At 45.8% G+C, this 22124-nt stretch overlaps 1 protein-coding gene across 1 annotated transcript; it reads left to right on the forward strand.

The window, feature by feature from the left end:
* The first annotated feature begins 13981 nt into the window (after positions 1 to 13981).
* LOC131413877 (patr class I histocompatibility antigen, A-2 alpha chain-like) lies at positions 13982 to 21407 on the forward strand. The gene is made up of 8 exons (XM_058554836.1): positions 13982 to 14069; positions 14386 to 14655; positions 18734 to 19009; positions 19628 to 19903; positions 20027 to 20140; positions 20601 to 20633; positions 20774 to 20815; positions 20985 to 21407. Exons 1-8 carry the CDS (start codon positions 13997 to 13999, stop codon positions 20987 to 20989), a joined length of 1089 nt encoding a protein of 362 aa, XP_058410819.1. The 5' UTR covers positions 13982 to 13996; the 3' UTR covers positions 20990 to 21407.
* The last annotated feature ends 717 nt before the right edge of the window (positions 21408 to 22124 follow it).

Here is a 22124-nt window from a genome sequence, read left to right on the forward strand (position 1 = left end):
TCAGATATGCAATTTGGAGATATTTTCTCCAGTCCTGCGTGTTCACCTTTCATTCTGTTAACAGTGTCCTTTGATGAAAAAAAGTTTTAAATTTTGAAGAAGTTCAATTTATTCCTTTATTTTTGTTGTGCCTGTGGTTTTGGTGTCATATCCAAGAAGTCATTGCCAAATCCAAAGTCAAGAAACTTTCCCCCATGCTTTCTTCTAAGAATTTTGTAGTTTTGGTTCTTACATGTAGCGCTCTGATCCATTTTGAGTTAATTTTTGTATACGGTCAAGTGAAGGGTCCAACTTCATTCTTTTGAGCGTGAGTATCCAGTTTTCCCAGCACTGTTTGCAGAAAAGACTATTCTTCCCCGTTGAACAGTCTGGACATCCTTGTGAAAAATCAATTGGCTATATATGCGAGGGTTTATTTCTAGGCTCTCTGTTCTATTCCATTGTTCTATATGTCTGTCTTTATGGCAGTACCACACTGTTTTGATTACTGCAGTTTTGTAGAAAGTTTTGGAATCAGGAAGTGGTGAGTATTCCAACTTTTATGTCCTTTTCCAAGATTGTGTAGGCTCTTTGGGGTCCCTTAAGATTCCATATGAATTTTATGATGGGTTTTTCGTTTCTACAAAAAACATCATTGGGATTTTGATAGGGATTGCATTGAATCTGCAATTGCTGTGTGTAGTACAGTCATTTTAACAAGGTTAACTCTTTGAACTCATGAACACGGGATGTCTTTCCATTCATTTATGTCTTCTTGAATTTCCGTCAGCAGTGTCTTCTAGTTTTCAGTGTACAAGTCTTTTGCCTCCTTGGTTAAGTTTTTTCCTGTATATTTCACTCTTTTTGATATTATTGTAAATGTAATAGTTTTCTTAATTTCCTTTTAAGATTGTTCATTGTTAGCGTATAAAAGGGCAACTGATTATTTTGTGTTGATCTTTATCCTGTAACTTTTCTGAATTCATTTATTAGCTCTAAAAACTGTGTATGTGTGTGTGTTATTCTCAGGGATTTCTGCCTACAAGATCACGTCATCTACAAACAGAGATAATTTTACTTCTTTGTGTCTTATTTGGATGCTTTTTATTTCTTTTTCTTACCTAATTACTCTAGCTAGAATTACTAGTACTATGTTGAAAGGAAGTGGCAAAGTGGGCATCCTAGTCTTTTTCCTGATCTTAGGAGAAATGCTTTCAGTTTTTCACCATTAAATATGATACTAGCTGTGGGCTTTTCACACACTGCTTTTAACATGTAAAGGAACTTTCATTCTATTCCTAGTTTATAGAATGTTTTTATCATGAAGCGCTGTTGAGTTTTGTCAAATGCTTTTTCTGCATTCATTGAGATGATCATGTGTTTTTTTCCCCCTTCATTCTGTGAATGTTGTGTATTTCATTGACTGATTTTCATTTGTTGAACCTTGCTTTCTAGGAATAAATCCCAATTGGCCATGGTGTATAATCCTTTTAATATGCTGATGAATTCATTTTGCTAGTATTTTGTTGAGGTTTTCGCATCCATATTTATCAGAGACGTTGGTCTGTAGTTTTCTTTTCTTATAGTTCTTTGGTTTGGTATCAGGGCCATGCTGGCCTCACAGAACGAGTGAGGAAGTGTTCCCTGCTCTTCAGTTTTTTGGAAAAGTTACAGGATTGGTGTTAGTAGTTCTTTAAATGTTTGGTAGAATTCATTAGTGGAGGTATCTAGCCCTGGGTTTTTCTTTTTTGGTTGTTTTTGATTACTGATTCAATCCCCTTATTAGTTATGTGTCTATTCAGATTTTCTATTTCTTCATGATTTCATCCTAGTAGGTTGTGTGTTTCTAGGAGTTTGTCCATTTCACTTAGATTATCCAACTTGTTGGCATACAGTTGTTCATAGTAATCTCTTAGAATCCTTTGTATTTTTGTCAAATTGGTAGTAATGTTCCCACTTTCACTTCTGATTTTGGTAAATTGAGTGTTCTCTTTTTTCATAGTCAATCTAACTAAAAGTTTGTCAATTTTGTTGGTCTTTCCAAAGGGCCAATTTTTGTTTCACTGAATTTCTCTATTGTTTTTCTATTCTTTATTTATCTCAGCTGTAATACATATTATTTCCTTCCTTTTGATAACTTTGGATTAAGTTTGTTCTTTTTTCTAGTTCCTTAAGGTATAAAGCTAGGTAGAAAGTTTCTTCAAAAATCTGCCTACCTCCATTCCTGCTGCAGCTCTAGTGCCTTCCCCAGTGCAGAGCCCTGTGTATGTGCAGAGGGTGATCCTGGAAGGTTCTTCCTTCATATATATGCATGGCTCAGTTCTTCACCTCCTTCAGGCCTGCTCAATGTCACCTCAATGATGCCCACCCTGACCACTCTATTTAAAAGTGCCTTTTTTCCTTTATTTTGCGTTAATTTTCTGCTTTGCATTAATTTTTTCAATTAAAAAATCTTTCAATTAAAATGTTCTTCATATCTCCTATCACTTTCCAACATAATATGAAGTCTTTTTCCAAAGATTGCCTTGAAAATATCCCCATTCCTCATGTTCTTTTTAATGTAACCTCTCCATCTGCTATCTAGAGATGTGGCCTAATTTCCCTACTCTTGGATCTTTGACTATCTTTGATGACTAGAATAAGAGAGGGTGACACTGCTTGAGTTCTGAGGTTCTGACATAAGATGCTTTGTGGTTTCTGACTTGTCCACTTGAAACACTCCTTCCTGGAACCCAGGTGCTGAGCTGGGTGCACCCAAGCCATGTGGAGAAGCAGGTGGAGGAGAAACTAGGTCACCCTGTTAATATGCCCAGTGAGCTCCCAGCTGACAGCCAGTGCCACCTGCAGCCCCATGAGGGAGCCCTCTTGAACGTTCTGGACCAGTTGGGCCTTCAGATGACTGCAGCCTCAGCGCGTGTCACGTGGAGCAGAAGAGCTACCCACTGAGCCCAGTCAACCCACAGAATGAGAGATAACAAAAAGGTTGTTGTGTATTTTAGAATTGTTGGTACCCAGCAATAGATAATGGGAATACATACCATGTAATTTACTACTATCATTATGTGTTTATTTATTGTCTGTCTTTCCTGTCAGATTATGAGCATCAGGAGAACATGTGTTTTCTCTGTTTTCATTAATGATCACCAGGCCTAACACGAAGCCTGGCATAGAGGCATTCATTAAATATTACTTGAATGAATGAATGAATAAATGCTTGACCAGAATTCCTTTAAGCTGGGTGGGGCTGGAAAGAGGGGAGTTACTGGTGTTTGGTGTGAGGGGTCTTCTATGAGGTGTGTGTGCACGTGTGCATGCATCTGCATGTGTTCCTCTGTGAGTTTAGTACCTACCTGTTGGTCTTGGTCCCCTGAGCAAGCAGCCAGGACTATGTGCAGTGCTTTCCACACTCACAGTCCAGCCACATGGGCACCACAGACAGGCAGCACCTAACCACCAGCTGCCTCTGACATGTCTTGGGCCCGGAAGGGGACTCTGGCTATCTTGCAGGCCATGTGGCTCAGCTGCAGGGTTTGAGGCCCTGGGGAGCTCTCCCCTGGCTGGCAACCCTCACCCCCCTCGGTCAGCTGTCAGGGTAGAAATGAGACTTGGGGCTGGGGTGGCAGAGCTCATATGTTCAGGTGTTAGGGGTAGCAGACAGTGGGGCCTGAAGTGGTCAAGACTGAAGATTCTGGTGCTTAGGTCACCTGAGGAAAAGAGGCAGGATCCCCAGGTCCTGAGGCAGAGAGTTGCAGAGGGGTCAGGGCCATGTCTAGATCCTGAGAAATGGGAAGTCAGTTGTCTACGTCATGGGCTTCTGCCGAGATCCTTGGAGCGATGACAGTAACCAGCTCACAGTCCTCCGGGGCTCCTTGTCAAGGAAGGCAGATAAGGAAGGGCCACTGAGAGCCTGTGCTGCTCTGGCCTGGGCTCAGATCACTCATGAGGTCACAGGGAGTGGGACTCTGGAAGTCTTGGAAATTCAGGATGAGGGCTGGTCCCTACAGGGGTGACACAGGCACCTGCCCTTTGCTCTCTGTGGCCCAGTACCCAGAAAACCCTCTTCAAACACAACCCCACAGGTGTCCCCTAGGTCAGCCCTTCCTATGCCCTTCCCTCCCCTGTCTCCTTCCTCTCTTCTCCTCTTGGCCTACACCCACCTGATGTCCTGATTTCCTCTTTCTCTTCATTTCTGCAGGAGCATCCCCTCCTTCCTGGACCTAATGTCTGGGGAGCTCCTCTCTGAGATCTCAGGTTCAGAAACTCCCTGGACTGATTCCCAGGTAGAGGGACCTCCAGCCCCAGAGGCAGCATCAGGAACAAGTGATAGGGAGTCTTAAGTGCAAGGTCCCATCCAGGTAAAGTGATAGACTGTGTATTGGAGCATCCATGTTTCTGGGGCTCACTGAGGACCTGAATAGCAGCTGTTATGGCTGGAGACCTTGTTCTTCCCTGAGGTCAGAGTCCCTGGTCACTCAATGGGGAGGACACATCTATGTCAGTGTAGATTTTGGGAAACTCTTCAGAAGCAGATTCTGACACTGACGGGGGCACCCCCTTGTGTGCAGAGCCCTGTCCTGGTGCAGGGAGCCCAGGGAGACTCTGGGAAGGTCTTGGTGGAGCAGGCAAAAGGGGAGCTGGGGTCTCCTGTCTCAGCCCTGTGGCTACATGAGGGCGCTCCATTCTGCCCTCGGATTCTCACTTAACAGCACTGGAGGAAAGGGAGTGGGTGAAAGTGTGTGTGTGTGTGGTCTGGCCTGTGGTCTGAGTCCTGTAGATGGCTGACCCTAAGGCTGAACATCCAGGAGAGGATGAAGAAGCTTCTGAGCAGCTCAGGACTCCACAGGGGTCAGGTTGGGTGGGGGAGGATTAGAGGAGGGGAGAGCTCAGGAGCCCTTGTGCCTTCTCTGAGGTTTCCTTCTCTTCTCCCTCTTGTCTCTTCCAGTCCATTGATGGCAACACCAGGATAATTGAAAAGTAGAAGATTTTCCACATTCTCTATTTCTCTCAGTGCTCTCTCTCTCTCTTTTTTTTTTTTGTGAGGAAGATCAGCCCTGAGCTAACATCCATGCCAATCCTCCTCTTTTTGCTGAGGAAGACTGGCTCTGAGCTAACATCTATTGCCAATCTTCCTCCTTTCTTCCCCTTTTTCTCCCCAAAGCCCCAGTAGATAGTTCCATGTCATAGTTGCACATCCTTCTAGTTGCTGTATGTGGGACGAGGCCTCAGCATGGCCGGAGAAGCGGTGCGTTGGTGTGCGCCTGGGATCCGAACCTGGGCTGCCAGCAGTGGAGCATGCACACTCAACTGCTAAGCCACAGGGCCGGCCCCTCAGTGCTCTCTCTTGACGTGACCACAATAACAGCATTTGTATAACTTTTTTTCAGGGAGGAAACATGAGAAATTGGTAACCTGGGTGCCTGGGGCCAGTGGAGAAAAGGAGATTTCCTACTGTAAACCCTCTGGAGTGTTTGAATTTGCTTCTGTGTGCCTGAGGGAACTTTTCAAAGTATAATTTACACTAAGAACCCCTCTCATTTGCAGGACACTTTCCAGTTAATGTCCAGTTTACTCAGATGTGGCCGTTTGATCAGCCCAGACGCAGGCCCTCCACTGTGTGGCTCCTCCAGCGCGCCCAGGGTGTCCACACCTTAGAGCCTTCACTGCTGTTGCCTGGCCTGAAAACGCGTCTCCCAGGCAGCACTTCCCTCCCTGACATTCTCTTCAAATGTCCTCACGGAGAGGCCCTCCCTGCACCACCCCTACATGTGGCACCTTCAGCTTCCCTCCACCCCTGCCCTGCTTTGCCTTTGTTCACACTCTGTTCACTAACACACACTTTTACATGTAATTATTTGTTTATTGTCTGTCCCTCTTCTAGGATATGAGCTTCATGAGGACAAGGATAGGGATTTTAATTGTTCACAGCTGTATTTCCACTGCCCTGATAGTGCCTAGTTGTTGATTTTAAAACATTTGTTGAGTGAAAGAGTGAATGAATATTCCACACGGAATGACTCACTCACACAGACTCACACACTGACACACATTTACACGTAAAGTATTGAATCTGCTTTATTTCAACATTATGTTGTGAACATTTCCCTTGTCATTATGTATTCTATTTTTAAATGTTTTCCATATTATCTGGAAATGTTTCAAATATACAGAAATTTTGAAAGAATAATGCAATGATTACTTCAGATTCAAAAGTTTTAACATTTTTCCATATTTCCTTCATGTATATAATAAATTATGTTTGTATAATTTTTGTCAAATCACTTGAAAGTCACTTGAAAGTATCCTGATGCTCATCTCTAAATATTTCAGCATTCACTTCTTAAAAATAAGAGCATTTTCCTCTAAACCATAATATTACTGCCACAATGAAGAAAATAACTATAATTCTCAAATATCGTCAACTTCAAGGTCATGTAAAACCATATTAATTAGTCTTCTACTAGGATATTCTATGAAAACTAGAAGTGCATATCAGTTTTTGTGAAAAAAATCATCTCTTATTTGCAAAGAATTTTTTAATGTCGACGTAATATTCCGTAGTGTGGATGTGCACTTTGGTGCAACTGGGAAAAGGAGCACAGCTCCCCAGGTCTTCTGCCCCTTCGTCAGGCATGAGAGGGGTCCCTGTGCCAGTGGAAGCACCTGGTGCCCCAGAAGTTTCTCTCCCAAAGCAGGTATCAGGCAGACCTGAGACCTGGTGTGAGTGCACTCCGTCGCCACAAGGGTCAAGGGTGAACCCACAGACATTGTTTAACACTCCTCCTCCCCCAGAGATTGCATCCATATTCGGGGGTCAGGAAAGTGTCCACAGACTGGAACTGAGACCAACCACCCCAAACCTCTTTATCTCCATCAACAGAGTCCAAGTGAGAGCCTCAAACCCCTGCTTCTCCCCACCTTCACCTCACAGACTCACCAACATTATCTGCCTTGAATCCACCAGGACTAATCTCATTATGTCCTTTTCTCTGTTTGTGTCAGTCATCCTTGGTCCCCCAAATATCCTGCACTCTCATTTCCAAAAGGCTCTGCACACCCCTGTTCTGTCTCCTCTTACACCCCCTCCACAAATCCTGAAACCTTTCCACTTTGCCCCCTGGAGTTCTCAGCCTGTGATCAGCAAAATGTTCGCATTCCTCTCACGTTGAAATCACCAAGGATCAAGGTGATAGCACTGCTAGAGAGGGTGATGGTGGACCAGGAGCTAAAAGAGTTGAGGAATGAGGGGAATGGTCTGGGGGTCCATAGGGAATACCTACAATGAGGGGAGTGGGTGCTCTAATCTGATGACAGAAGGTTCACACATGAAGATGTTTGGGAAAGAGGGTGGAACAAAGGTCAGAGAGCAGCAATGAGGAACAAGGACCCCACCCACCTCCAGGCCCACGGGTAGAGAGTCCATGGGGGAGGAAACACCCTGTGGGAGAGGACTCCAGAGGGAGCCGTGTCCTCAGGGAGACCCAGGTTTCTGTCAGAGCTGTGAGGTGAAGAGAACACACTGAGAGAGGAGATGTGGTAGGCTGGATGATGGTCCCCAAAGTTTTCCATGTTGTAATGCTTGGAACCTGTGACTAGGTTGTCTTACATGGTAAAGAGGGCTTTGCTGATGTAATTATGGTTAAGGACCTTATAATATGAGGGCTCCTGGATTATCTGTGTTGGCCCAATCAAGTCATATACATCTTTCAAAGCAGAAAATTTTCTCTGGTTGGAGTCAGTGAGATGCAGCAGAAGGGAAATCAGAGAAATTTCAACATTGGAAAGATTGTTACTGATGCTGGTTATGAGATGCAGAGGGCCATATGTGAGACCTGAGAGAGGCCTCTAGGAGCTGAAGGTGGTTCCAACTGACAGCCAGCAAGGAAATGGGGACCTCAGTCCTACATCTGCAAGGATCTGAATTCAGACAACAACTTGAATGAGCTTGTAAGTGGGTTGTTTCAGAGTTCCCAGTAAGGAACGTGGACCTGCTGACACCCTGATCTTAGCCCAGTGAGACCACTAACCTACATAACCCTGAGATAATAAATGGGTGTTGTTTAAAGCCACTAGGTTTGTGGTAATTTTTATGGCAGCGATAGAAACCCACACAGCAGAGAGGATGCTCTCACTCCCTGGCATCTCAGTTCCTGGAATGCCTCTCCTCTGTGACATTCTATTCTGCTCTCCCTGGGTCCCTACTCAGTTGTATCCCCTAGATCATGCCATTGCCAATTACCCAGCCCTTCTATAGTCTCCCTTTCATGCTTCCCACTCTCTGACCTCCGTCTCTCCTACTCATTTCCTTGCAGGGTGGCCAAAGCTCTGGAAACACTGATACCATTATTTTACCATATATTTATCATATATCTATTGTATATTACCCCAGAAATTGCAGTGATACCCACAGCACCAATCATGTCCCCCTATTACAGTGGGGGGCTATAGAGGCCAGGTAATAAATGGAATCCTGGACAAAGTGTGGCTTAGGATGGGAACCCTGGGTCCATGGACCCATCCAGCAATCATCCTCCTTCCACGAGTGCATAATTGGCATTGAAATAATTGCAGTTAGAGTAGCCTCCACACTGGGTCCTTGGTCTGTGAAGTAAGGTCTTTCTTTGTGCTGAAGACCGAAGGAAACCTCTGAAACTGGCTCCATCCTGGTCAAATCATAAATGATACAGTGTCCCAGGGGCAGGTATTGTGGAGGTTTTGCAGGTAATGTAGGGGTTAGCACCACCATTAGAGACTTGAGGGATGCAGGGGCTGTGGTGGTGTTGCCTATTATCTCCATTTAATTCAGCAATCTGTCCCTGCAGAAACCTGATAGTCTAAAGAATGCATGAGCTACTTCAGACTTAACCAAGTAGTGGCCCTGATGCAGCTGCTGTGCTATGTGATATCATTGCTAGAGCAGGTGAGTAAGGCCTCAGGCACATGGTATGTGGCTGTAGATTTGGTGAGTACATTCTGTTTTATTCCTGTTAGGAAAGTGGAGGTGGCATGATTAGCATACATATGGAAGGAACAACAACGTTTACTTCTAGTTTGCCTCAGGGCTCTTTTTTTTTTTTTTGAGACACATCTCATTTTATTTATTTATTTATTTTTTGTTTATTGTGGTAACATTGGTTTATAACATTGTATAAATTTCAGGTGTACATTATACTTCTATTTCTGCATAGATCACATCATGTTCTCATGTTCACCACCCAAATACTAATTACAATCCATCACCACACACATGTGCCTAATTATCCCTTTTGTCCTCCTCTCCCCACTCCTTGCCCCTCTGGTAACCACCAATCCAGTCTCTCTTAACGCTCCTGCCCTCTGTAATATAATCTTAAGAGATCTGGACCTCCTGGACATCCTATAGAATATCACATTGGTTGATTTCATTGACAACATCATGTTGATTGGAATAGATGAGCAAGAGGTGGAAAGTATGCTGGAGGCCTTGGTCAAAACGGTGCACTCCACAGGGAGGAAGATAAACCTGACAAAGACTAGGGAGTGGCACCTCAGTTTGGTTCTAGATATCCAGTGGTTAGGGGCATGCAGGGATGTCCCCATTACAGTAAAAGACAAACTGTGCATCTTGCATCCCTCACTGCAAAGAAGGAAGCACACTGCCTGGTAGGCCTTTTTAGGTTCTGACAACACATTCCACACCTAGGTACGTTGTTTGGCCCATATTCTGAGTGACATAGAAGGATACTAGCTTTGAGTGGAGCTTCAACATGAAAGGACACTGCAGCAGGTCCAGGCCATGGTGCAGTCAGCCACCATCTATCAGACCCAATGGTGTTGGAGGTGTCAGTAGTGGGAAGGATGCATGTGGAGCTAAAGGCAAATACCAGTGGGAGAATCACATGCTGCCCCCTGGGATTCTAGAGTAAGGCCATGCCATCCATAGCAGAGAAATATGCCCCCTTTTGGAAGCAGCTTTAGGTGTGTCACTGGGCCCTGATAAGACAGAATCCTTGACGATGGGACAACAAGCATCCATCTGATTAAAAATGACCATGTGCACTGGGTTCTGTATAACCCACTTAGCAATCAATTGGACAGGTCCACAGTAGTCCATTGTAAGATGGATATGATACACCTGCAGTTAAGCCTGAATCACATGTTCACAGTGACCAGAAAACATCCACCCCTGAAGAGGCATTGAACAACCAAGCAGATAAATTGACCTTAGACAGCCTCTATCACTGGTCAATCCATGAATGGAGCTACAATGATGGCAGGAATGAGGCTACATATGGGTCCAGCAGCATTGACTCCCACTTACCAAGGCTGTTCCAGCTACTAGCACCTCTGAATGTTCATTTTGTTAGTACTAGACCAATACTGGACCCTGATATAGCATTATTTCTTTAGACGACCAACTAGCCACTAGGTGACAAGTTGACTAGAGTGAGCTCCTTCCAGCCTGGGAGGGCCAGAGGTTCATCCCCACAGGGATAGACAACTATTCCATGTGTGGCATTTCCTTCCCTGTCCTCAGAACTTCAGCCAGCACCACTTCCCGGGGGCCTACTGAAATGCCTGATCCACAGGCTTGGAATAGCTCTGGGCACAGTATCCAACCGGAGAACCCACTTCACAGTGAAGGAGGTACAGGATGAGCCAAGACCATGGGATCCTCTGGTCATATCACAATCTGCACCATCCATGGGTTGCCAGCCACACAGAACTCTGGACAGGCCTTCTGAAGGCACATCTGATGCACCAGCTTTGAGAAAACACTCTGAAGAGATGGGGTTACGTCTTTCAGGATGCACTGTATTTATCGAAATCAGACACCTTAATGTGGTGCCATGTTCTCAATAGGAAGACAACATATTTCCAAGACCGAGGAGTGGAAGCAGGTGGGGCCTCACTTACCGTCACTTCCAATCATCCAGTGGGGGATTTTGCACTTCTGGTCTCCACAATGCTGGGCTCTGCAGGGTAGGAGGTCCTGGTTCCCAAAAGGGGACATTCTTTCAAGGAGATATGACAAGGTCCTGTTGGACTATATATTACGGTTGTCACTAGGGAAGTTTGGACTCCATGTGCCCAGACACCAGCAGGTGAAGAGAGGCGTCACATCTTCTTGAGGGAGAAGTCATCCACCCTGATCCACAGGCGGGGGTAGGGCTGTGTCACATATGGGGCCAGAAGGAATACGGGTGGAACCTGGGTGATAGATATTGGCACCTCCTGGTTCTCCCTCACTCTACTCTCACTGTGACTGAACACATGCAGCAACCCAGCCTGAGAAGGGTTTGAGTCCCAAGAGCCCAGACACTTCAGGTAGGAACTTTTAGGTCACAGCCTCCAGGTAAGCCACAAGGACCCCCACTCCTGTGCTCTGAAATCCATGGCAGCATTTGTGCAGAAGCCCTGGTTCACATGGGCTGTTCCCAATGACTAGTCACAGCAGGGACACTAAGGCAGGCCATTTCTGGGAGCCATGGGGCTTCTCTGATGGCTGAATGTGGCTTGAGGACCCCCTCTGGCCTCACCCAACTTCACTTAGATTGCCTGGTGGTCTATGATAGTCCAACAAACCTTCTCGCCTTCTGACCATCACTTGCGATCAGACTTGCATCTCAGTCTGCTGCCTCTCCCAGCATTTTCTGGCTCCCTCTCCGTATTCTCTGACAGATGTTTCCTCTAATAAAATACTGCTGAGTTTAATCCCACCTTAGCATCTGCTTCTTGGAGGACTCGGACTAACAAAATCATTTTCATCTGTATGCCAACGACCTATTACTTATTCCATCTTGTAAAATCGTCTCTTGATCCAACTTCTCACACCAGCATCTGCTCTGTTTTGCTTGTCATTGTACTATCTCTTTGAGGTAATAGATATTTATTGTTTTAAGCCACTAAATTCTGGGGTAGGTTGTAGCACAGCAATAGATAAGCAATAAATCTCTCAATTTCTATTAGTCTAGATCTCTTTGATTTCCTTTCACTTGGAAATGTTCTCTCTCCTCGCTGTTTCCAATTCTTCTCCTCTTCTCTCTTTTATTTTCTTTTGTCTTTTCTCCTTCCTTCTCTCCTTCTCTTTCTCCCTCCTCCCTGTTTTCATTACGGAAGAATCCAAAATGACAGTATGTGGTTACACTAAAAGGAAGCATTATCTGGACCTATATGCTAAAAGTATAATGCCAATGTATACGGCATAAAAGTAAATAAAGTTATTAATAGAATTTGGAAAAAAAAATGCCTGGGTGATTCTGCAGCCAAGGCAGTGGCTTTCAACTCTTTTTTTTTTTTTTTTTAAATGTTTTTATTAGGCCAGCCCCCGGTGGCCCAGGGGTTGAGTTTGGCACACTCCGTTTTAGGGACCCAGGCTCAGTTCCCGGCACAGACCTACACCACTAGTCTGTTGGTGGCCATGCTGTGGTGGTGGCTCACATACAAAATAGAGGAAGATTGGCAACAGATGTTAGCTCAGGGCGAATCTTCCTCAGCCAAAAAAAAAAAAACCAACCAAAAACAGAAAAAAAAAAAAAACCAACCTTGCAACTTTGAGGTGATTAATACACAGTAACAAACTGTGCTTCCATGAGCTTCTTTGTACTGAGGACATGAGGGGACTCACACAGACACACTCAGGGCTATGGAATGAAGCTCATTTTAAAACACAACAAACTGCAGTCACAGACATACTGTCTGGGAAAGTAAAACTTAGGAGCTTCGTGAGTCACTTCAGTGCTGTGTAGCACATTTCTGTATGAAGAGGCCAAAATCACTTCTTTTACAGATTAGAGTCCTGATGTTCAGGGTATTCGAGATTGTGTTACCCAGTGTGGTTAATGAACAAAAAGGAACCTGGTTTCTATGAGAACCTCTATCTGGTGTTTTCAGGCACAACTCCTCTTGCAACTGAGTGAAAAGGGGCTCATTCTGCTCGCGGCAATCCAGCGCCAGTCAACTGCAAACAAGCGGGTGGTGGAGAAAGGAAAATTTATACAATTAGCTAGTATAATCGGAAGATGGTGGACTAGCGTCCTAAAGAACCATCTTAAAATCATACAGAATCCTGAGGCAGTTACATAGGGGAAATGGGCAGTGAAGGAGGGGGTTTAGGGATGTTGACCATCTGGTGTGACCACCTTTAAGGCTCCTCATTATCTCTTTCTTCTGTCATTTGTGATGGGTACCAACACAGAGTTTTTCTTTCTGGAGGTCATCATGTTCCTGAGGAACTCAGAGAATAAAGTGATCCTTATCACAGCTGAGAGATATATGTAAGTAAGAATCATAGAACTAGCACATCATGTATTTTGCAAAAGTGAGAAGTGCCTAATCATCTAGGCTATGTGCAGGCTAGAATGTATTCACAGAGACTAGTGAGTCAGGATCACAGTTACAATATTGCTTCCTTTCCCTAAGATGGCTTCCTTCATGCTAACTTAAGATCTAGCTGTTACACTCCAGGTGTAAAGAGAAAACACCTGTCCCTCCACCTCCATTCCCAGGTCGAGCTCACTCTCCGGCATCAAGTTCCCTGGGGGTGAGTTTTCTTCTAGAAGAGTCCGGGGGGGGGGGGGGGGGAAGAGGTAAGGGGTGGGCGGTAGGGAGTCCACTTCTGGAAGAGTGATTCCAGTAAGAGGTGGAAAACGGGTTGAGCCCAGCCAGGGGTTCTCTCCCTGGTTTCTTCACACAGTCCCTGGGCCAGGACTCAGGGAAACAGTGTGACAAAGAGCTTTCGGTGCAGGAGGAGAGGGGTCAGGGCTGAGTCTCAGGTCCCCGAACGTGGCTCTCAGGGTCTCAGCCCGAGGGCAATGTCTGGGGCGAGGAAGCCCAGTGTTGGAGAGTCCCCATCTCCCTGAGTTTCACTTCTCCCTCTCACTACCTGTCAGGTCCTCCTGCCTGAAAACTCACGACGCGGCTCCGTTCTCACTCCCATTGCGTGTCCGCTTTCTAGAGACGCCAATCAGCGTCTCCGCGGTTCCCGGTTATAAAGTCTCCACGCACCCGCCAGGACTCAAAGTCTCCCCAGACCCGGAAGATGCGGGTCATGGCGCCCCGAACCCTCTTCCTGCTGCTCTCGGGGGCCTTGGTCCTGACACAGACCTGGGCGGGTGAGTGCGGGGTCGGGGGGAAACGGCCTCTGCGGGGGGCGAAGCCAGGGGACGGCGCAGCCGGGGCGCAGGACCCCCGGGGAAGACGCGTCTCCAGGGACATCTGCTCAGATCCCCTCCCCCCACCTCGGCCCCGCCCCGTCCTGGCCCCTCCCTCTCCCGCCCCCTCCTCTTTCCAACCGAAGTCCCCGCACTTCTCCGTCCGCCGCCCCTTTTCCGTCTCACGCGCAGTCCTCCCTCGGCCCCATCACCCTCGGATCCGGGGACCTGCGCCGGAGGAGGGTCGGGCCGGGTCTCAGCCCCTCCCCGCCCCCAGGCTCCCACTCCCTGAGGTATTTCTACACCGTGGTGTCCCGGCCCGGCCGCGGGGAGCCCCGCTTCATCGCCGTCGGCTACGTGGACGACACGCAGTTCGTGCGGTTCGACAGCGACGCCGCGAGTCCGAGGATGGAGCCGCGGGCGCCGTGGATGGAGCAGGAGGGGCCGGAGTATTGGCAAGAAGAGATGCGGATCTACAAGGAGCATGCACGGATTTTCCGAGTGGAACTTAACAACCTGCGGGGCTACTACAACCAGAGCGAGGCTGGTGAGCGAGGCGGGCCGGGTCCCCCATCCCAATGGCCGCGCCGGGGTCTCCCCGAATCTCGGGGTCCGAGATTCACCACGAGGCTGCGGGTCCGCCAGGCCCTCCAACCCGGGAAGAGCTGGCGAGGGCTTTTCCCCCCGTGTCTTTTTTTTTTGTTTGTTTATTGCAGTAACATTGGTTTATAACATTGTATAAATTTCAGGTGTACATCATTATACTTCTATTTCTGCATAGATTATATCATGTTCACCACCCAAATACTAATTACAACCCATCACCACACACATGTGCTGAATTATCCCTTTCGCCCTCCCCCCTCCCCCCTTCCTGTCTGGTAACCACCAATCCAATCTCTGTCTCTATGTGTTTGTTTATTGTTGTTATTATCTACTACTTAATGAAGGAAATCATACAGTATTTGACTTTCTCCCTCTGACTTATTTCACTTTGCATAATACCCTCAATGTCCATCCATGTTGTCACAAATGGCTGGATTTCATCGTTTCTTATGGCTGAGTAGTATTCCATTGTGTATATATACCACTTCTTCTCTATCCATTCGTCCTTGATGGGCACTTAGGTTGCTTCGAAGTCTTGGCTATTGTGAATAACGCTGCAATGAACACAGGGGTGCACATATCTTTACGCATTGGTGTTTTCAAGTTCTTTGGATATATACCCAGCAGTGGAATAGCTGGATCATATGGTAGTTCTATCCTTGATTTTTTGAGGAATCTCCATACTGTTTTCCATAGTGGCTGCACCAGTTTGCACTCCCACCAGCAGTGTATGAGAGTTCCCTCCTCTCCACATCCTCTCCAACACTTGTTGTTTCCTGTCTGGTTAATTATAACCATTCTGACCGGCGTGAGGTGATATCTTATTGTAGTTTTGATTTGCATTTCCCTGATAGTTAATGATTTTGAACATCTTTTCATGTGTTTGTTGGCCATCTGTATATCTTCTTTGGAGAAATGTCTGTTCAGGTCTTTTGCCCATTTTTTAATTGGGTTGGTAGTTTTTTTTTTTTGAGATGCATGAGTAATTTATATATTTTGGAGATTAAGCCCTTATCAGATGTATGGTTTGCAAATATCTTCTCCCAATTGTTAGGTTGTCTTTTCGTTTTGTGGATGGTTTCCTTTGCTGTGCAGAAGCTTTTTAGTTTGATGTAGTCCCATTTGTTTATTTTTTCTATTGTTTCTCTTGCCCAGTCAGACATGGTGCTTGAAAATATGTTGCTAAGACCGAAGTCCAAGACCGTACTGCCTATGTTTTCTTCTAGAAGTTGCATAGTTTCAGGTCTTACATTCAAGTCTTTAATCCATTTGGAGTTAATTTTTGTGTATGGTGTAAGGTAAGGGTCTACTTTCACTTTTTTGCATGTGGCTATCTAGTTTTCCCAACACCATTTGTTGAAGAGACTTTCTTTTCTCCATTGTATGTTCTTGGCTCCTTTGTCAAAGATTAGCTGTCCATAGATGTGTGGGTTTATTTCTGGGCTTTTGATTCTATTCCATTGAACTGTGTGTCTGTTTTTGAGCCAGTACCATGCTGTTTTGGTTACTATAGCTTTGTAGTATATTTGGAAATCAGGGAGTGTGATACCTCCAGCTTTGTCCTTTTTTCTCAGGATTCCTTTAGCTATTCGGGGTCTTTTGTTGTTCCATATAAATTTTAGGATTCTTTGTTCTATTTCTGTGAAAAATGTTGTTGGAACTTTGATAGGGATTGCATTGAATCTATAGATGGCTTTAGGAAGTATGGACATCTTAACTATGTTAATTCTTCCAATCCAAGAGCACGGAATATCTTTCCATTTCTTTGTGTCTTCTTCAATTTCTTTCAGCAATGTTTTATAGTTTTCGGTGCACAGATCTTTCACCTCTTTGGTTAAGTTTATTCCTAAGTATTTTATTCTTTTTGTTGCACTTGTAAATGGGATGGTATTCTTAATTTCTCTTTCTGCTACTTCGTTGTTAGTGTATAGAAATGCAACTGATTTTTGTATGTTGATTTTGTATCCTGCAACTTTACCATATTCGTTTATTACTTCTAAAGGTTTTCTGGTGGATTCTTTAGGGTTTTCTAGATATAAAATCATGTCATCTGCAAATAGTGACAGTTTCACTTCTTCCTTTCCAATTTGGATCCCTTTTATTTCTTTCTCTTGCCTGATTGCTCTGGCTAGGACTTCCAATACTATGTTAAATAGGAGTGGTGACAGTGGGCATCCTTGTCTGGTTCCTGTTCTTAGAGGGATAGCTTTCAGTTTTTCACCATTGAGGATGATATTAGCAGTGGGTTCCTCACGTATAGTCTTTATTATGTTGAGGTACTTTCCTTCTATACCCATTTTATTCAGAGTTTTTATCATAAATGCATGCTGTATCTTGTCAAATGCTTTCTCTGCATCTATTGAGATGATCATGTGATTTTTATTCTTCATTTTATTAATGTGGTGTATCACATTGATTGATTTGCGAATGTTAAACCATCCCTGCATCCCTGGAATAAATCCCACTTGATCATGGTGTATAATCTTTTTAACGTATTGTTGTATGCGATTTGCTAGTATTTTGTTGAGGATTTTTGCATCGATGTTCATCAGTGATATTGGCCTGTAATTTCCTTTTTTTGTGTTGTCTTTGGTTTTGGTATCAGGGTAATGTCGGCTTCGTAGAATGAGTTAGGGAGCTTCCCCCCCTCCTCAATTTTTTGGAAGAGTTTGAGAAGGATAGGTATTAAGTCTTCTTTGAATGTTTGGTAGAATTCACCAGGGAAGCCGTCTGGTCCTGGACTTTTATTTTGGGGAGGTTTTGGATTACTGTTTCGATCTCCTTACTGGTGATTGGTCTATTCAAATTCTCTAGTTCTTCTTGATCCAGTTTTGGAAGGTTGTATGATTCTAAGAATTTATCCATTTCTTCCAGATTGTCGAATTGGTTTGCATATTATAGCTTTTCATAGTATTCGCTTATAATCTTTTGTATTTCTGAGGTGTCTCTTGTAATTTCTCCTCTTTCATTTCTGATTTTACTTATTTGAGCCTTCTCTCTTTTTTTCTTGGTGATTCTAGCTAAAGGTTTGTCGATTTTGTTTATCTTTTCAAAGAACCAGCTCTTGGTTTTCTTAAATTTTTCTATTTTTTTTTGGTCTCTATTTCATTTATTTCTGCTCTGATTTTTATTATTTCCCTTTTTCTACTGATTTTTGGCTTTGTTTGTTCTTCTTTTTCCCGTTACTTTAGGTGCATTGTTAGATTGTTTATTTGAGAATTTTCTTGTTTGTTGAGATAGGCCTGTATTGCTATAAAATTCCCTCTTAGAACTGCTTTTGCTGTATCCCATAAATTCTGGCATGTTGTATTTTCATTTTCATTTGTCTCCAGGTATTTTTTGATTTTTTCTTTGATTTCTTCGTTGATCCAGTCATTGTTCGGTAGCATTTTGTTTAATCTCCATGTATTTGTGGCTTTTCTAATTTTCTTCCTATAGTTGATTTCTAGTTTCATACTGTTGTGGTCAGAAAAGATGCTTGGTATTATTTCAATCTTCTTAAATTTATGGAGACTTGCTTTGTGGCCTAATATGTGATCAATCCTGGAAAATGTTCCATGTGCATTTGAAAAGTATGTGTATTCTTCGGTTTTTGGATGGAATGCTCTGTATATATCTACTAGGTCCATCTGTTCTAGTGTGTCATTTAAGGCCAATGTTTCCTTATTGATCTTCTGTTTGGATGATCTATCCGTTGGTGTAAGTGGAGTGTTAAAGTCCCCTACTATTATTGTGTTATTGTCTATTTCTCTTTTTATGTCTGTTAATAATTGCTTTATATATTTAGGTGCACCTACATTTGGTGCATAGATATTTACAAGTGTTATATCCTCTTATTGGATTGTTCCCTTGATCATTATGTAATGCCCTTTTTTGTCTCTTTTTACAGTTTTTGTTTTAAAGTCTATTTTGTCTGATACGAGTACTCTGTGGTTTCATTTTCAGTTTAGGTTTGATCATTGCCGGTCGGGTGGGGGGGCGGGGCCGAGTGGGCGGGGCTGACCGCGGGGCGGGGTCAGGGTCTCACACCCTCCAGGCGGTGTTTGGCTGCGACGTGGGCCCAAAGGGGCGCCTTCTCCGCGGGTACAGTCAGTTCGCCTACGATGGTGCCGATTACATAGCCCTGAACGAGGACCTGCGCTCCTGGACCGTGGCGGACACGGCGGCTCAGATCACCCGGCGTAAGTTGGAGGCGACCGGTGCAGCGGAGCACCACAGGAACTACCTGGAGGGCAAGTGCGTGGAGTGGCTCCGCAGATACCTGGAGAACGGGAAGGAGACGCTACAGCGCGCAGGTACCAGCGTCCACGGGGCCTCCCGATCTCCTCTCCTGGTGGGGCTGGCATCCCATAGAGAGAGGAGGAAAATGGGATCAACACCTGAACATGCCCATCCTGTAAGTCAGGAGACTGAGTCCGCCAGGGATTTCAGATCCGGTACCAGAGAATGACTACCCCAGAGGACCCGCCTTCCTCTCAGGGACATTAGTGGGTCCAGTCTCTTCGGGGATGGAGGGGGAAGCCATCCTGGAAATAACTGACAAGCGGTTCCCTTTGACTATCCAGCAGCTCTGGGACTTTCTCTCTCAGGCCTTGTTCTTCGGCCCCACACCCTATTTGTTTGAGGTCTGACCAGGTTTTCTGAGTCGTGTCGCCTCCACCCAGGTCAGGACCAGAAATCCCTTTACTCCCCTTCGGAGACCTGCCTGCTACTCTGGGCCGTCTCACCCTGATTCCAGAAATTTCCAAGGAATGGAGATTATTTCAGGTCCTTGTGTCCAAGCTGGTGTCTGGGTTTTGTGCTCTGTTCCACCACCCCACTTGTCCTGTCCATTCTCAGGATGGTCACATGAGCGCTGCTTTAGTGGCCCAAACGGATGCAAAGTTCCTGAATTTTCTGATCGTTCTCCTCAGACCCCCCAAAGACATGTGTGACTCACCACCCCATCTCTGACCGTGAGGTCACCCTGAGGTGCTGGGCCCTGGGCTTCTACCCTGTGGAGATCACTCTGACCTGGCAGCGGGACAGGGAGGACCTGACCCAGGACATGGAGCTTGTGGAAACCAGGCCTTCAGGGGACGGGACCTTCCAGAAGTGGGCTGCTGTGGTGGTGCCTTCTGGAGAGGAGGAGAGGTACACGTGCCACGTGCAGCACGGGGGGCTGTCTGAGCCCCTCACCCTGAAATGGGGTAAGGAGGGAGACGTGGACTCAGAGCCTCTTCTCAGGGAAATCAAGAAGCTTTCTCCAGACCTTCAGCAGCATTAGGATTGAGGCTTGGAGTCAGGGCCTTCAATTTCCCTTCCCTTCCCAGACCCGCCTCCTCAGTCCACCATCCCCACTGTGGGCATCATTGCTGACCTGATTCTCTTTGTGGTCACTGGAGCTGTGGTGGCTGGAGCTGTGATCTGGAGGAAGAAGTGCTCAGGTAGGGAAGGAGTGTGGTCTGAGTTTTCTTGTCCCATTGGGGGCCTTTAAGCCCAGGTAGAAGTTTGCCCTCCCTGGTTAATGGGAAGTCCCATCCACAGGCACATGTGCTTTCCTAGTTTGGGACCCTGTTTGCTAACGCTTACTCTTTAGTAAAGCACATGTGAGAATGAAGGACAGATTCATCACCGTGATGAGTCTGGTGATGAGGACCTGATTCCTAGCAGTCACAGGACAGAGGGGAAGGTGACCCCTTCTGGGGAAGGGGAAGTCATAGGTCACAGGTCACGAGGGCAGTTTGTCCAGTCCCCACACGTGTACTTTCCTATGTTTCCTGATCCTGCCCTGGGTCTTAATCACAGTTCTGGAAACTTCTCTGAGGTCCAGGACTAGGGGATTCCTTTAGGACCTCATGGTCCTGCCTCCTCCCTGGTTTCTCACAGGATGTTTTCTTCCCACAGGTGGAAATGGAGGGAGCTACACTCAGGCTGCAAGTAAGTATGGAGGGGGGTGATCCCTGAGACCCTTGTGATAGTGTAGACGGAAGCCCATAGGGGAGCTCACCCACCCCATAGTTCCTCCTTTAGTCTCATCTCTGTGGGCTCTGACCATGTCCTGCTTTTTTCCATCCCAGGTAGTGACAGTGCCCAGGGCTCTGATGTGTCTCTAAAGGCAGGTGAGACCCTGGAGGGCTGAGATGATGAGGGGTTGGGGCAGAGGGGACAGGACTAAGTTATGGGGATTCTTTGATTGATCAGGACATTTTAAGCGTGCAGTGGGTTGTTCAGAATGTCACCAATTACAGTGAGTGACTTAAATTTGTTCATAATTATTTTCTTCTATAGCATGAGACAGCTGTCTTGTAGGAGGCTGAGTGATGCAAGATTTGTTCCTGTCCTACCACATTGTGACTTCAGGAATCTGTGACTTCTGTTTCCGCAAAGGGCATCTGAGTGTGTCTGCGTTCCTATTAGCATAATGAGAGGAAGTGGAGAGACCGGTCTCCCTTGTGACCTCCTCCCCACACTGACCTGTGTTCTCTTTCCTGATCGACTTTCCTCTTCCAGCAGAGGCAGGGCTGGGCTGTCTCTATCCCTGTCTTAATTTCGTGTTGCACTGAGCTATAACTTTTTACTTCTTTATTGAAAGTAAGAATCTGGATATGAACTTGTTTTTTCAAATTCTTGCCGTGAGGGATTGGTGGATTAATTAAAGGAGAAGATTCCTAAAATTTGAGAGGGGAAATAAATGGAAGCACTGAGAACCTTCCAGAATCCGTGTGTTTGCTGTGCTGTCTGTTGCAGGTGGAGACAGGAGAAGGCTGTGAGGAGCTGACTGTGGATGGGGCCTGTGTCCAGTCAGTGCTCAGTGCATCGTGGGCTTTGACATGGTCACTCCTAGGCTAGATCATCTCTCTCCTCCTTTGTCCTTGTCCCTTCAGTAGAACCTTGTCCCACCAGGACCTGTGTTCACAAGGACTCAGATATCACCTGGGCCTTGTGTCTCCAGGACCGTGGACACTGAGGGCTTCATGTGGGCGGGACAGCCTAGGCTCAGGCCTGGGTCCAGCCCTCAGCACCTCTTTTGGGTGTTCATTTGTTGTTTCTTTGTTTTTGTAGAGGATTAGGCTGTTCTTGTCCTTGTGTATGAGTTCTGGTGATTCTCCTCTGGGTGTCCCCTGTCTCTGACAGCAGCAGGAGTCGTTTGACCTGTCATTGTCCCCACAAGGCCAGGTGGCCCTGCACACAGGTGTCTGTGGTGTCCAGAGATGAATTTTCAGACTTGTCCAGCTTTGTCCTCCTTCCAGGGCTTGATTGTCATTTCCACCTTTTCCCACCTTCTCAAAGGAGCCAGATTCTGGAATTAGGGAGGAGGGATCCCATAATTTCTCATCTTAGAGAGGTTCCTGTTGGGATTCTTCTGCTCTGCAGCCTGCCATCTCTCCTGGTCCTTAGCTCTGGTCCTCCTGGTGCTGGCTCCAATCC

The sequence above is a fragment of the Diceros bicornis genome, chromosome 14 (assembly GCF_020826845.1).
Source record: "Diceros bicornis minor isolate mBicDic1 chromosome 14, mDicBic1.mat.cur, whole genome shotgun sequence".
In the NCBI taxonomy this organism is placed as follows: Eukaryota; Metazoa; Chordata; class Mammalia; order Perissodactyla; family Rhinocerotidae; genus Diceros; species Diceros bicornis.